At 31.0% G+C, this 13,187-nt stretch overlaps 2 protein-coding genes across 2 annotated transcripts; both read left to right on the top strand.

Moving 5' to 3' along the window:
• Window positions 1-1,892: 1,892 nt before the first annotated feature.
• PGO_102620 (trafficking protein particle complex subunit 8) lies at window positions 1,893-9,754 on the top strand (the record flags this gene model as incomplete). The annotated part of the gene is made up of 2 exons (XM_028688292.1): window positions 1,893-6,909; window positions 7,161-9,754. The coding sequence occupies 2 exons, from the start codon at window positions 1,893-1,895 to the stop codon at window positions 9,752-9,754; spliced, it is 7,611 nt and encodes a 2,536-aa protein (XP_028544093.1).
• A 1,452-nt stretch (window positions 9,755-11,206) lies between these two features.
• On the top strand, window positions 11,207-12,988 carry PGO_102610 (actin-related protein; the record flags this gene model as incomplete). The annotated part of the gene is made up of 1 exon (XM_028688291.1): window positions 11,207-12,988. One exon carries the CDS (start codon window positions 11,207-11,209, stop codon window positions 12,986-12,988), a length of 1,782 nt encoding a protein of 593 aa, XP_028544092.1.
• Window positions 12,989-13,187: the final 199 nt, after the last annotated feature.

Raw genomic sequence — 13,187 nt, 5'->3', positions numbered from 1 at the left:
TAGAGAAGTGTTTAAAGATTCTGTTACCTTTTTCCTATCTCAATGTTCTCCCACATATGGATATATACAATAACAATACAGATGGGTTAACGACATGTAGAGTGATCAAAAAAAAAAGGAAATTTTTTAAATTAACGATTGAAAAAAGGGTTGTAAATAAAGTAACAAAATTTACTTGGACACATATTTCACATGTATTATATCCATTCTCTGTGCTATTCTTTCTGACTCTCTCTTTATCTCTATCTCTATATCTATTTCTATATTACCTTTTTTTTTTTTTTTTTTTTTTTTTGTGTGGTGACTGGGGCAAAAATGAGGTCGTGTTTTACATTTCTGAGAGGAAGAGAAAAATCTGTTTTCACCACAAGTGCACATACAATACATATACACATACATGCAATATATATATATATATATATATAAGTATATAAAATATTTATGTAAAGCCCGTGAAAAACTGCACAAATGTGAAGAAAATGTTAGGTCATGGGGATGGATGAGCTTACCCCATGTAAAATACAAAACTAGAAAATGAATGTAACTCTATTTCAAATTTGTCACCTGTGTTTAGCGGTAGACCAATTTTTTTTTTTTTTCTCTTCACCCCTATTCAACTACCAAGTGAGATTTGTCATGGTTACCCATATATACATCAACAAAATACTCATATATGTGTATTATATATTATACGATGCTAACCAACGTCATATAATTAGTTAAAAATTAAGAAGGTACAATTTCCTTCCCTTAAAAAATTTCTATGAAGAGTATGCAAATTAAAAATTGCACAAAGAGGGAAAAAGAGGCTCTTCTCCTCTCGGTTTTTTTTTTTTTTTTTTTTTTTTTTTTATTTCTTATTTATATTTATTCATTGTTCTTGGACTTCTTTCCTAGATTATATAACTATGCTTCAAATGTATTTTTCCGCCCACAATTCCATATTCATCATTCTGTGTAACCTGTTTTTCTGCACTGAATAAATATATCTACCTCGTTTTTTTGTAATTACTCTTTTTGGAAGTGTTTTTTTGTCTCTAATGATAGCAAAAAAGGTATTACAAAAAATAGAGTTCTCTCTCTCTCTTTTTTTTTTTTTTTTTTTAAACTCCTAGCACATGTTCCATGCTACTTTCCCCATAGCATTCATTCAAGCATCTGATCATTTAGTAATCCACTAGTCCAATCGTCTACTCGTCCATTCACCCAATCCAAAGTAGTCCAATTTTCTCCAATTTAAAGAGGATCACCCCGAATAACAATCTCCTTATGCATAGAGACCCCATGGTTGTTTTTCCTCATCGTTCAAAACTACCACCCAATGTATTAAATATTGTGTATATCCAAATGTAGGGTACAAAATTGAGACTTTTTTTTTTTTTTTTTTTTTTTTTTTTTTTCTCTCTCTTATGTATCTAAAGAGCTCCGTTTATTCCAAACTTTACATGGTACGTAGAAGACTATTTTATCTTCCTTCTTTTACATGCTTTTCACTTTTGATTTCACCACTTTTTCTTATTTTTTTTTTTTTTTTTTTTTAACTTATTCGAAACATTCACCCACTTAGGTACAGCGATTCTTCTGAAGAGATCTTTGGTAGTAAAATCCATGAACCTCTTTCATATTCCATGCTAGATGCATGTGTACCTTATCGAAGGAATAAGTTTTTTTTCCATGAACTTGCCACTAGTGTCTGCTGATAGACTGTAAATGTATTTTTTTTTGAGAAACGGAAAAAAAAAAAAAACCAATCCGAGATATGTAAGCTGGTCGTAAACCCTGCAAAAAGATTATTCCACATCGAGTCTTCCCACGTCTTCCATATTGGATCTTCCATATCTATTTCTTCTCCGGAAGGGCTTCAAATGTGACTTTCTCCTCGACATGTAAGCATGGCCAAACGCATTGAGGAAGAAATAAAAAACATAATAGACGACATCTACGTGTCCACAATCCTAATCAGTAGCAGCAGAATTGTGAAAAGAGAAGTATCAGTATTCATAGGAATCAGCATAAATGACTTATTCCAACCGTTTGGCTTAGGTGATCATTTAGTGAATGAGAAAAATGAAAATATCGACTTAACATTAAGTGGAAATGTCAGTATAAATTACTTAAATAAAAACAATACAATTTGTGAAAAGACAATACATAACCAAAAATTTAAATTACGTTTTGTCAATCTAGAAGAATACATAGATGTGAAATTGGATTCTATAGATAGGATACTAATAGATACCATTTCACATAATGAACCTGAATATAGCGATATATACAATGATCGAAATTTAAATACATATTTTGAAAAAAACAATCAAGACAGTTTTCTGAAAAGCAAAGAATATTTTAACTACATATGTGCCAATTCAAATGCATTGGCAACAGATATAAAAAAAAGTATTTTCAAAAAAAAAGAAAATTACGTTCCTTCTCATAGTCTTTATAATGAAAACGAATCAGAGAAAAGTGCACACATAGAAAGCACTCGAGTAGGAAATTCTTACTCAGATTTCACTCCAAATGGTATATATGAAAAGGGAGAAAATCAGGTTTATCATATCCCCAGTTATGGACAATGGACAGACAGTCACTACTGCAATTACACAGGAAGGCATAAGGAAGATCCTAAAAGTAATGCAGAACGAAAAGAACACTTAAAAAATGTGAATAAATATAATGCATTTTTCCTACCTTGGTTTAGAACATACTTTACAACAGCATGGAAATACACACACATGTTTAATGACAGCTCATGTACACCACTAGGAATCATTTACATTTGTAGTACAAGAGATGAAAATGTAATTGATATATATAAAAACATGATGCAGAATGATTTAAGAAAAATTAATTTTAACCTAAGTCCACATATTCCAAAATGTATCATACTACTTCACATTTCAAATAACCATGATGAAGATATAGAAACAGATGTACAGAAATTGTTTGTGAAAATTCAATCCACATTTTTAAGCTTCAAATGTCATTTGCTTATTATTAAAGCACATCAATTTTTTAACAATTGTGACGTAAAACAAAAATGTGACGATTCTAATAATCATCAGAAGAAGCGACAGTCTAACGGGGTGAATAATCCAGAAGGTGATGAAAAAAAATGGCAGGATAAACGAATGAATGATTCTGTTAGCACCCCTATGGAATTGTACCATTCAGATGATGAAAAGACAAGCAAAGAAAATGATTCACAAGATAAAACAGAGGAAAAGGGAAAAAAAAATTTGTTTCAATCAAACATTCATACATTTGAAGAAGACGAAAAGAATTCAACTAATAATTCATCTTATAAACAAGTGCATTGTAAAGAAGGCTTACTGAGCGATGAACAGTTATTATCATATACAGAAATTAATTGCATGAAGGAAAATAAAAAAAAATACGCTACACAAAGGAATAACTACTACAGTTTGAAACTGAACAGCATACAGAAACTGTATGCTAATAATCTTAGTATCCATTTTAGTGACCTTTCCAGAGATAGTATAAAAACAGCCACAAGCATAAATGACATTGAAGAAACAAAAAGAATAAAAAATAATTTATCAAGAGAAATGAATTTAATTTATGAATACATTATGTCAGACGAGATAATTTATATTAGTAAAAAAGATCCATTATATATTGATGAAACCTATTTTTGTTGTTGTTTAGATTATGTAGATATTATATCGCTCAAAATGTTCATCCACAATTTTGTTAGAACGTGTGTTATTCCTTACATTACTACTATTACCCATGATATTAACAATTTAATTTTGAACAATAAAAAAAGCTTAAGGAATCAATTAAAATTTATGTGGAAAAAAACAAAATTAAATTTTACCTCCTCAGATGCAGCTTTTTTTGTTACTGAACATACAAGCAATGTTTTTCTTAATGTTGCACAAAATATTTTAGCACCAAACAATGACTCATCAAGTATGAACAGTATTCTTACTAATAAAGACATTCAACAAGAAGAAAAAGCTTCCTCTTGGGTGAATCATAGAACAGAAATGCTTCCAAATGAATCTGGTGAGAGTTTGAATGTGCAAAGAAATGCAAGTAACGACTCAACTCGTATGGCCAGAACGGGCATAGGTGACGCTACAGATTCAGAAACCCTCTCTAAGGTCAACGCTGCTAATGGAGCCAATCTGACCATCACAACCGGTGTGAATAATCCATTCCTTCCTATTGATATGAAGAACTACAGCAAGGAACCACTAGAACGCTTGTACAAAACCCTTAGTGATGTTTACTTCATCCTTGGAGAGTATGAGCTGTCATATAACATTTTAAAAATATGCATTAATGAATTTAAGCATGAAAAGATATATTTCTATTTAGGGAATATATATGAACTTATAAGTCTTTGCATTTTCAATATGGATACTCAAGTGAACAAAAAAGATTCCTTATATTATCTAGATCTAAGTTATCAAATGTATTCAAAATGCCAGTACTTGAATTATATGTTTATTTGTTCAATTCTCAACTACTATTTGTCTCTTCTATATGAAGAACAAAATGAGGCATCTGTCAATATATTAATAAATGCAAATATGGACTTTACTTACATGGAAGAAAAACACATTGGGGAAAACAGACCCATAGAAGATAACAACGTACCCAATAAATTATCATTCCAAATTAACAACTTAAGATCAGCACTCCTATTAGAACAGATAACTTATAGTTATAAAAAAAAAAAAAAAAAAAAAAAAAAAAATGATTCTCCACTCCCCATGTTTGACAATATCATGGTAGGAAATACTTCCGTCACAAATTCTTTTCATCAAAATGAAAATGTAATTTTCAAAAATTCTAAACAGGAGGGTACTACGACGAAAACATCCAAAAATTATAATAATGAATTTAACAAAGCAATGATGGAAGAAAATCACCTGAACAGGCAAGATGAACATGTACTTCCACATTTATCTAGCATTAATAAAAGTCCTTGTCAAAATGTACAAATGGGGAATGATATGCATGTTGGATATTCTTCCCTAAGTAGGATCACCACTTCAAAGGATAAGCAATCTTCTCCTTCACCATCTCTTGAAGAAACGAACATATATAACCATGACAATGGGATGCCTATCCATATGAACACAAACCAGGAGGATCAACATGGCAACTTCAACCAACAAGTAGACAAGAATAAAACATTTGGAATATCCAAACAAGAAGAAGAGAAATACAAACACATAACTAGAAGTAACCACATCACATATAACGATTTCACACAAGACGAACTAGAGGATCAAAATATGCTAAAAAAGAATGACTATAAATGCAGAAAATATTTGTTCGAAATGACATTAGCGGGACACACATTCAACAAATGTGGTTTCAAGAGGTTAGCTTTATTTTGCTATTCAAAAGTGTTAAGAAAATATGAAAAAATAAAAATGAAGCATATTTATGAGCATCTCCACTTTATGATGGCTCGTCAAGCTTTTAGTATTAATTTATATTATGAAGCACTCAATCATTACATTTGTATTTTAAATTCAATCTCAAAAAATTATGAACAGTCATACGTTCTGAATAAAAATGTTGATATCTATTGCGCCTCTCCCGACAAGGAAATAAATTTCATTAGGGAGTTTGCCTATGTGTATAAAATTTATGTCGACAAGGTTTTAAACAAATTCTTCAAAAGTGTGCAAAGGTCTGTTGGAAAAGGCGAAAAAGAAGATATTGTGTCAGCACAAAAAGGAGCCGTTTCTGCAGAAGGTAAGGAAAATATTGGTGAAGACCAAGCCTGCCATAATAAGGAACAGACATGCATAAATAATAAAACGAGCGGGGAAAGAAATAACGAGAAGGAAAGACCAAACAAGATGAATGAAAAAATAAATCGAATGTTATATTTCAATGAGGACAACAAAGAGAATATCATAAAACCTCTTAGCCTAAGAATTCCTATGGTTCACATAAGAAATGATGAAGGACATTTTATGAACTCTGTTTATGTGTGTAAAACGAATATATATACATATGAAAACAGAGTTGAAACTAATTATTTTAACATTTTAAATGATAGTTTGTTTAAAATCTCCAAATATGACACAACCATACACGACTTATACACCATTATGACGAAGGATTTCAAAAATTTATCTCAAACCAATCTTCACGAGTTGAATTATATCTATGTTGCATGCAAGAAATTCATAAATTGTATGTGTAACGATTGCTTTTTTTACCATTCAGTAGATTTGCCTCATTTTCAAGAGGCGCTCGATGTTCTCAATAGTGAAGACACCGAGGGGGCGCAGGCCGACACGTCGATTCTTGCTCAGGTTGATAAATCTGCAGAGGTTGCTAAATCTGCAGAGGCTGCTAAATATGCAGAGGCTGCTAAATATGCAGAGGCTGCTAAATATGCTGAGGTTGCTAAATATGCTGAGGCCACGATTGAGGCAGATGCAGGGGGAGATGTTAAAAGGCTAGAGAACGGAAAGCCCACGTTTCTCCAACTAGACTCTCCCATAAAATCTATCAGCACGTCACCATTCGTAAACCCGAGTAGCAAGAGATGCTTTCTCGCGTATGTTCAAGAATTCAAAAAAAAATTCACCAGTTGTCTTACATTCATCAACAACACACAAGTTAAGAACATTTATCAAAAGCACACGGCAGAGGAAGAAACAAATATAAATACCAAATTCATTCAGTATGCTTCCAAAGGAGAATATATATTTATCACATTTAAATTAGTCAATCCCATTCATACGAAGGTTGAATGTCAGGGAACACACATATGTGCATACTATCTTAATGAAGACATGAATAATCATATTGAGGTCGAAAAAAGGATTATTATTTTGGAGTCTAGGGAGACCAAAATATTCACTCTGTTCATTCGTCCTTATAAAAAAGGCTTGTTATTCATAGCAGGTAAACAAACTTGTTACAAGTGATGTGAAAACACCAACTGGGTGGTGGGGGAGGGGAATGGCTTCCTTACAATGCAACCCGATAATAATAACACACTCGCACTCATGCAGGGTCATGTGCAAAGTCATATGCAAAGTATAACGCACAGTTGTATACAAAGTTACATGCACAGTTGCATGCTAAGTTACATGCACAGCTGCATTCACAATTGTGTGCACCCACCCACATGAACTCACTTCACCCCGTCGCAGGAATCACGTGGCACCTCTTCGGACTAGTAAAGGTTTACCAGAACTTCTTCACACATGGAATGAAAAAGCTGAGCAAAAAGTTCGACAGGATACACACCATCAAATATGATGACATATACAACTGTGATGACCAAATGGGTAAAAAAGAAAATATGAAAAAATTAAACAAAGAAATGAATTCATATACATGGTCTAGCAATATAGGAGTACCAGAGGAGAAAATTTTTGAAAGAATCAAAGATTATGATGTAGACAACAGATTAGTATTGTATGTTTATGATAACACATATTTACTTTCCTTCGAATTTGAAAATATCAAATCAGGAGGAGTAAAAAGTGTAAGTAATTATGAAATAGATTTTATTGAATTATTAGAAGGTGAACAATTCGAAATGATCCTAAAAATAGTTAATCACTCATCCATCCCACTTAATTATTTGAGTCTATGTATAACTCCTACCGCTTTTTTTAATTGCTATAAGTTAGTGCATAATGAGGAAGAATACATATTACACGAATCACCAAATGAATATGTTAAGACCAGTTCTCATGAGAGAAATGTTAACTACCTTTGTGGCGATTTTTTTAATGATAGAAATAAACAAGCAGGAGCTAAAGAAGAAGGAGCAGGAGAAGGAGGGAAGCATCCACCAAATGAATGCAAATCGCAAAAAAAAAAATTCAGCATAGTTAGTGATCTTTACAATGAGGAATCATTAGGTAAAGAAACCAATGTGTTTAAACAAAAGTTTAAGTACAAACAAATTCAGCATATAAAAATCAGTGGAGATATTTACAAAAATGATACTTTTTACCTGAACATTAAGGTAAACTCCAATTGCACAGGTTTGCATAAATGTCTTATAACAGCTTTGTGTAAACACAAAGATGATTCAATAAAATCAAACGGGGAAAAGCAAAAAAAAAAAGAAAATTGTGTCAAATATCCTGAAATGTTTACAGAAAAAAAGGAAAAATGCTTTTTATTTCTAAGGTTAATGCACGTCATCCCTTTGATTAAGCTAAGAACATATCCCCTCAGTACCTACAATGGTACAGACACATTCATGTATTTTTTCTTTAAAAACATGTGTAGGAATGATATTTATTTGCGTAATATACTTCTTGAGCATAATAAAAAAAAGTGGCCTCAGATTTTGCAAAATGAAAAATGTCACAAAAGAAAAAGAGGAGAAATACCATCCAATCCGTGTTTCGTTAAATTGTATAATGTATACTCATCCGATTGTATATATCTAAGGAAAAATGAAAAGTTGACTTCACTTCTCTACGCAAAGAGGGAGGTATGGCAAAAGGATTCCCTGATTTCACCTAAAAACTTTTCAAACATCTGTGTTCATATGAATTGGGAGGTAAAGGGAGAACTACAAACCCGAAAGGGATACATAAAAAAACAAGTCAATATCTTGAACGACATAATAGTCCTATCAGTTGACGAAATCAGCAAGGACATTTATTTGAATAACGAAAAGGAAAAATATTTAAAAATTGGAATCAACATTCAGAACAATTCAGACGAGGATCTTAAAAATTTTTATGTACAAGTCAAAGAAATGGATGCTATGAATTCCTCATTCTCTATTGATTATAACATAAATGAGGTTCAACAGAATGGCTTCAAAGTTACTGAGTTCGACAAGGATAAAAGAGAAGAAGATGCAATTTTTCATGTTGAAAAAGTGCTTGAACAGGGAGAATTTTTACAGAAGAATTATATTCCAACAGGGGAAGACAAACATCATGTGATAAGAAACGCAGAAATGAATGCTTATCCTGGATACGATATGGAAATATCAAATAATACCAAAAATCCGTTAGATACTGATCAAACGGTTCAGATGTTGACACACGACAACTTCATATGTGATGGGGATTGCTCGAAATGTGGAAAATTCTGCAAATGTGGAAAGACTGCAGAAGAAAAGGAGATGATAATGAATATCTCACATTTTTCTTACCTGTCCGAGCTTAACGATGAAATTAATATTTCGCAAAATAATCTGACACAGAAGATTAATTTATCTCATTATAATCCTATAAGTGCAAGTTATCAGTGTGATAAAAATTTCCAAGTAACCATGTCAAAGAATTTATTTGATTATCCCAATCATATCCCTGATGATATCCAAAAAGCGGGCGAAAGAGTAGACGAAAAGATGAACGATGTGAAAGAAAATTTGGAATCATTTAGTTCGATGGAAAAAGTAATTCTTCCTATTAACAAAGAGACAAAAAAGTTTCATCAAATTGTTAGGGATAACACTTATGTCCACTACAACAACAGCAGTGATTCCAACATATGTACTCCTCTAAATAACTTTCTATCTGCAAGTAGTAAAAAAAGCAAAGCTACGGAAGGGGCCGTTTTGTTAAGCGGTTTTCTCTACATGGGAATTGTTCAAAAATATGTAAAAAAATTAAAAAAACGTAAAAGCATAAAATTATATTTTAATATTCTCTTTACGAGGGAGGGAATTTACAACATAAATAAATTCCACATCATTTTCGAAATGCATAATCAAATGTTCATAGTAAAACCACTTAACCAGTTAATCGTGCAGGTTCATCCATGAAAACATCGAAATTGTCGTAACAGAACTGTGAAAGTTCTTTTTTTTTTTTTTTTTTTTTTTTAAAGTGTTATTCTTTCCCGTGCTTTATACTGGACTTTGGCTTCTTTAACTGGGGGCTGATTATTTTATTTATTCATTTTTTATTTATTTATTTATTTACTCATTTTTTATTTGCTTTATTTTTTTTACTTATTTATTTTTTTTTTTCTATTACCCTTTCCCACGTCTAATTTCACATTATTAAACAGAATTCTTATTTACACAAGGTAGTTGAAACCATTTTATTATGCCCTCGTGAGTTATGAAAATGCGAGTGTGCATATAAAAATATTCATGTTTTTGTGTGCGAAAACGCATTTGTTTCATTTTGCCTTTTAATGAGAGAATTTTTAAAGTTTCAGGTTTTTAATTGAAAAGAGACATATATTTCACATTACTACACACATGGGATAAGCCATATTCCTCATGCATATGTCCTGCATCAAGTGATTTGCAACATATGAGCGGATTGCAACTGGTATATGCATATATAATGTATCCCTTATAGATATCCCATTTGAAGTGAGTACATGATTAATTAGGCATACATATAGATGCTTAAATGTTACATATTCCTACTTCCCGTGTAATTAAGTATCAAACTGTGTTATGTGTCGAAAGAATTTTTCTATTTAACAAGGACTGATAGGAAAAAAAAAAAAAAAAAAAAAAGCACACAAGTATATACAAATATATTCATATAATCAAATGTGTGAATATGTATATGTTTACATGTATATTCACATGAGTGTTTATGATATGTACATATTCTATACATGTTTATTTTGTGTGATATATGTACCCCTTTTTAATTACTTTATTCCTACTTTAAGGAAAAGCGATTAAAAACGGGTTTGCAGCGCGGAGATAAAAATAGTGAGTTTTTTTTTTTTTTTTTTTTTATGAACAGTTCATATTTTAATTTTTTTCCACCTTTTCCGCAGTACATTTTTTTCATATAAGCTTTATTGTAGTTTTTTTTTATGAACAATTCATACACTTAGCTATATTTTTTATGCTTTTTTTTTTTTTTTTGTGTTTTTTTTTGTTTTTTTTTTGTGTGTGTAGTACAAGCTTAATGCTTTTGAAACATTTTTAATACATATTACATATATTTATATGCACTATTCGTGGTACTGATCATGTTAGCACGCACACTTTATTGACAATTCGTTTTCTGCTATTTTCCATTTCTTCCAATTTTTTTTAAGTGTAAATTGATGAATAAGCTTAATAGCTTATTAGATTTTTTGCTTGTTTTCTTTTCCTTTTCCTTATTTCCTTCCTTTTCTTTCTTTTCTTTATTTCCGATATTTTCATTTTTTTTCCTTCGTTTCACTTACACATATGCGAGTATACTGATGCACTCCTGCATTTATACACACAGTTGTACACGCGCATACATGCACATAAATGGATACATACAACGATATTTTAAGCATAGTAGTTGATTTGGGATTTGAAAATACAAAAATTGGATATGCAGGGGATGAAAATCCAATAAGCATCTTCAACTCGAATGTTGGCGTACCCCTCGATTTGGAGATAAATATAAAAAATGAAATTTATAAAAAATGCTTGTGCACAAAAGGAGAATTTTATCAGTTCAACCTGATATACCCTCTAAGCTATTTGGAGGCCCTGGAAGATATCAAAATTAAACCGTGTTTATACCTGGACAGTAAAAACCATTTTAATATAAACGAAGATGTTTTGGAAAAAATTCTCTTTATGAATGTAAATGGGGGGAGATCTGTATACAAATTATTGGAAGGAAGGGTAAAAGAATTTATAGGGAATAAACTACATAAGCAGACCGATTTATCAGTCGAGTTTGTTGATACTGATGCGGATGCAATGGACAGAGATACGAACGGTGCCATAGAAAGTGTTCAAAAGAATGGGGAAAACAAATCAAACAACGATTCGCAACCCCCTCTAAACGAAGCAAAAGAAGGTGAATTAGATGAAAAAGATTTTAATGATGAAAAGGATTTTAGTGATGAAAAAAATTTTGGTGATGAAAAAGATTTTGGCGATGAAAAAGAAAAAAACGAATCAGTCCAATCGAACAAAATAACCCCCCTCCAAGAATGGGCAGCAGAGAATAATTATTTTGATATAAATCTAATTGATAATAAACTTATTGATGTTAATGGGATAAAGAATATGATAAATAAGCACAACGATATTAGTTGCGGTTTAAATGAAAAAATGGGAAATATTCCCTATTTATTTTCATTACCAAACAAAAGGAATAAACAAATAAAAGAAAAAATATCAGAGTTATTATTTGAAAAATATAAAGTACCAGCCTTATATTTTAATTCCAAATCAGTTCTAACCGGATTTGCATATAACAAAAATGTGTGTTCCGTGGTTGATATAGGGTCATGTTACACAGACTTTTCTCTTTGCAATGATGGAATAATTGATGATAAAAATTATAAAATTTATAATATAGGTGGTTCAACTGTGGATTTCTTTCTCGAAGAATTGTTGGAAAAATATAATAAAGAATATTGTGTTCCATATTATGAATTTTATAAAAAAAATGGGAAATTTTCAAGTTATAATAAAGAAAAAGTTCATAAAGATTATTACAATAAAGCCAAATATTTTCCTCTGAAAGATTTAAAAAGTTATTTATGTGAAGTAGCTAACAGCGAAAATAAAATTCATGATGCCAAAAATATGAATTTTAATGAAAGTATGGATATATACATTTTGCCAGATGGGCAAAATATAAATATCTCTAAATTTAATAATATTGCTTGTGAAATATTTTTTACTCCTTCTTTGTTAAGTAATACAAAACTAAATTATCATATAAATAGTTTATTTATTAAAGAAGATAAATTTGAAGGCGTTCATGCTACATTATTTAATATGCTAAATAATATGAAATCAGTGAAACATAAAGAAGAGTTGTTAAACAATGTTATTTTGACAGGCTCTTCAACCCTATTTGAGAATTTCGATCAGAGATTTATAAAAGAATTTAATCAATTAGACATGATTCATAACTCCAATTTTCAAAATTTTCAAGTGTTAAGTAATGGGAAATATGATAAACAGTATTCTTCCTGGAAAGGAGGTAGTATCCTATCATCCTTTAAAAATTTCAATTCATTTTTTGTTACTCGACGGGAGTATGAAGAATTTGGCTTAGACATAGTCACCCGAAAATGTTAAGGTGTGTGTATGTTTCCGCATGTCATCAGCCTTAAGCACAAAGTAGTTGTGTAGTACATGTAGTATACATGAATTGCTGCATACTCATCTTTTTCGGCAAGGCTTTCGCTGCACACATGTGTGTGAAAAATAAGAATAATGTATGTAGAAAATATACACATATATATGTATGTATTATGTATATATTATGTATATGTTA

This window comes from Plasmodium gonderi (assembly GCF_002157705.1).
Source record: "Plasmodium gonderi DNA, contig: Chr10, whole genome shotgun sequence".
NCBI classification, from domain to species: Eukaryota; Apicomplexa; class Aconoidasida; order Haemosporida; family Plasmodiidae; genus Plasmodium; species Plasmodium gonderi.
This window is presented reverse-complemented; position numbering and strand designations above follow the sequence as displayed.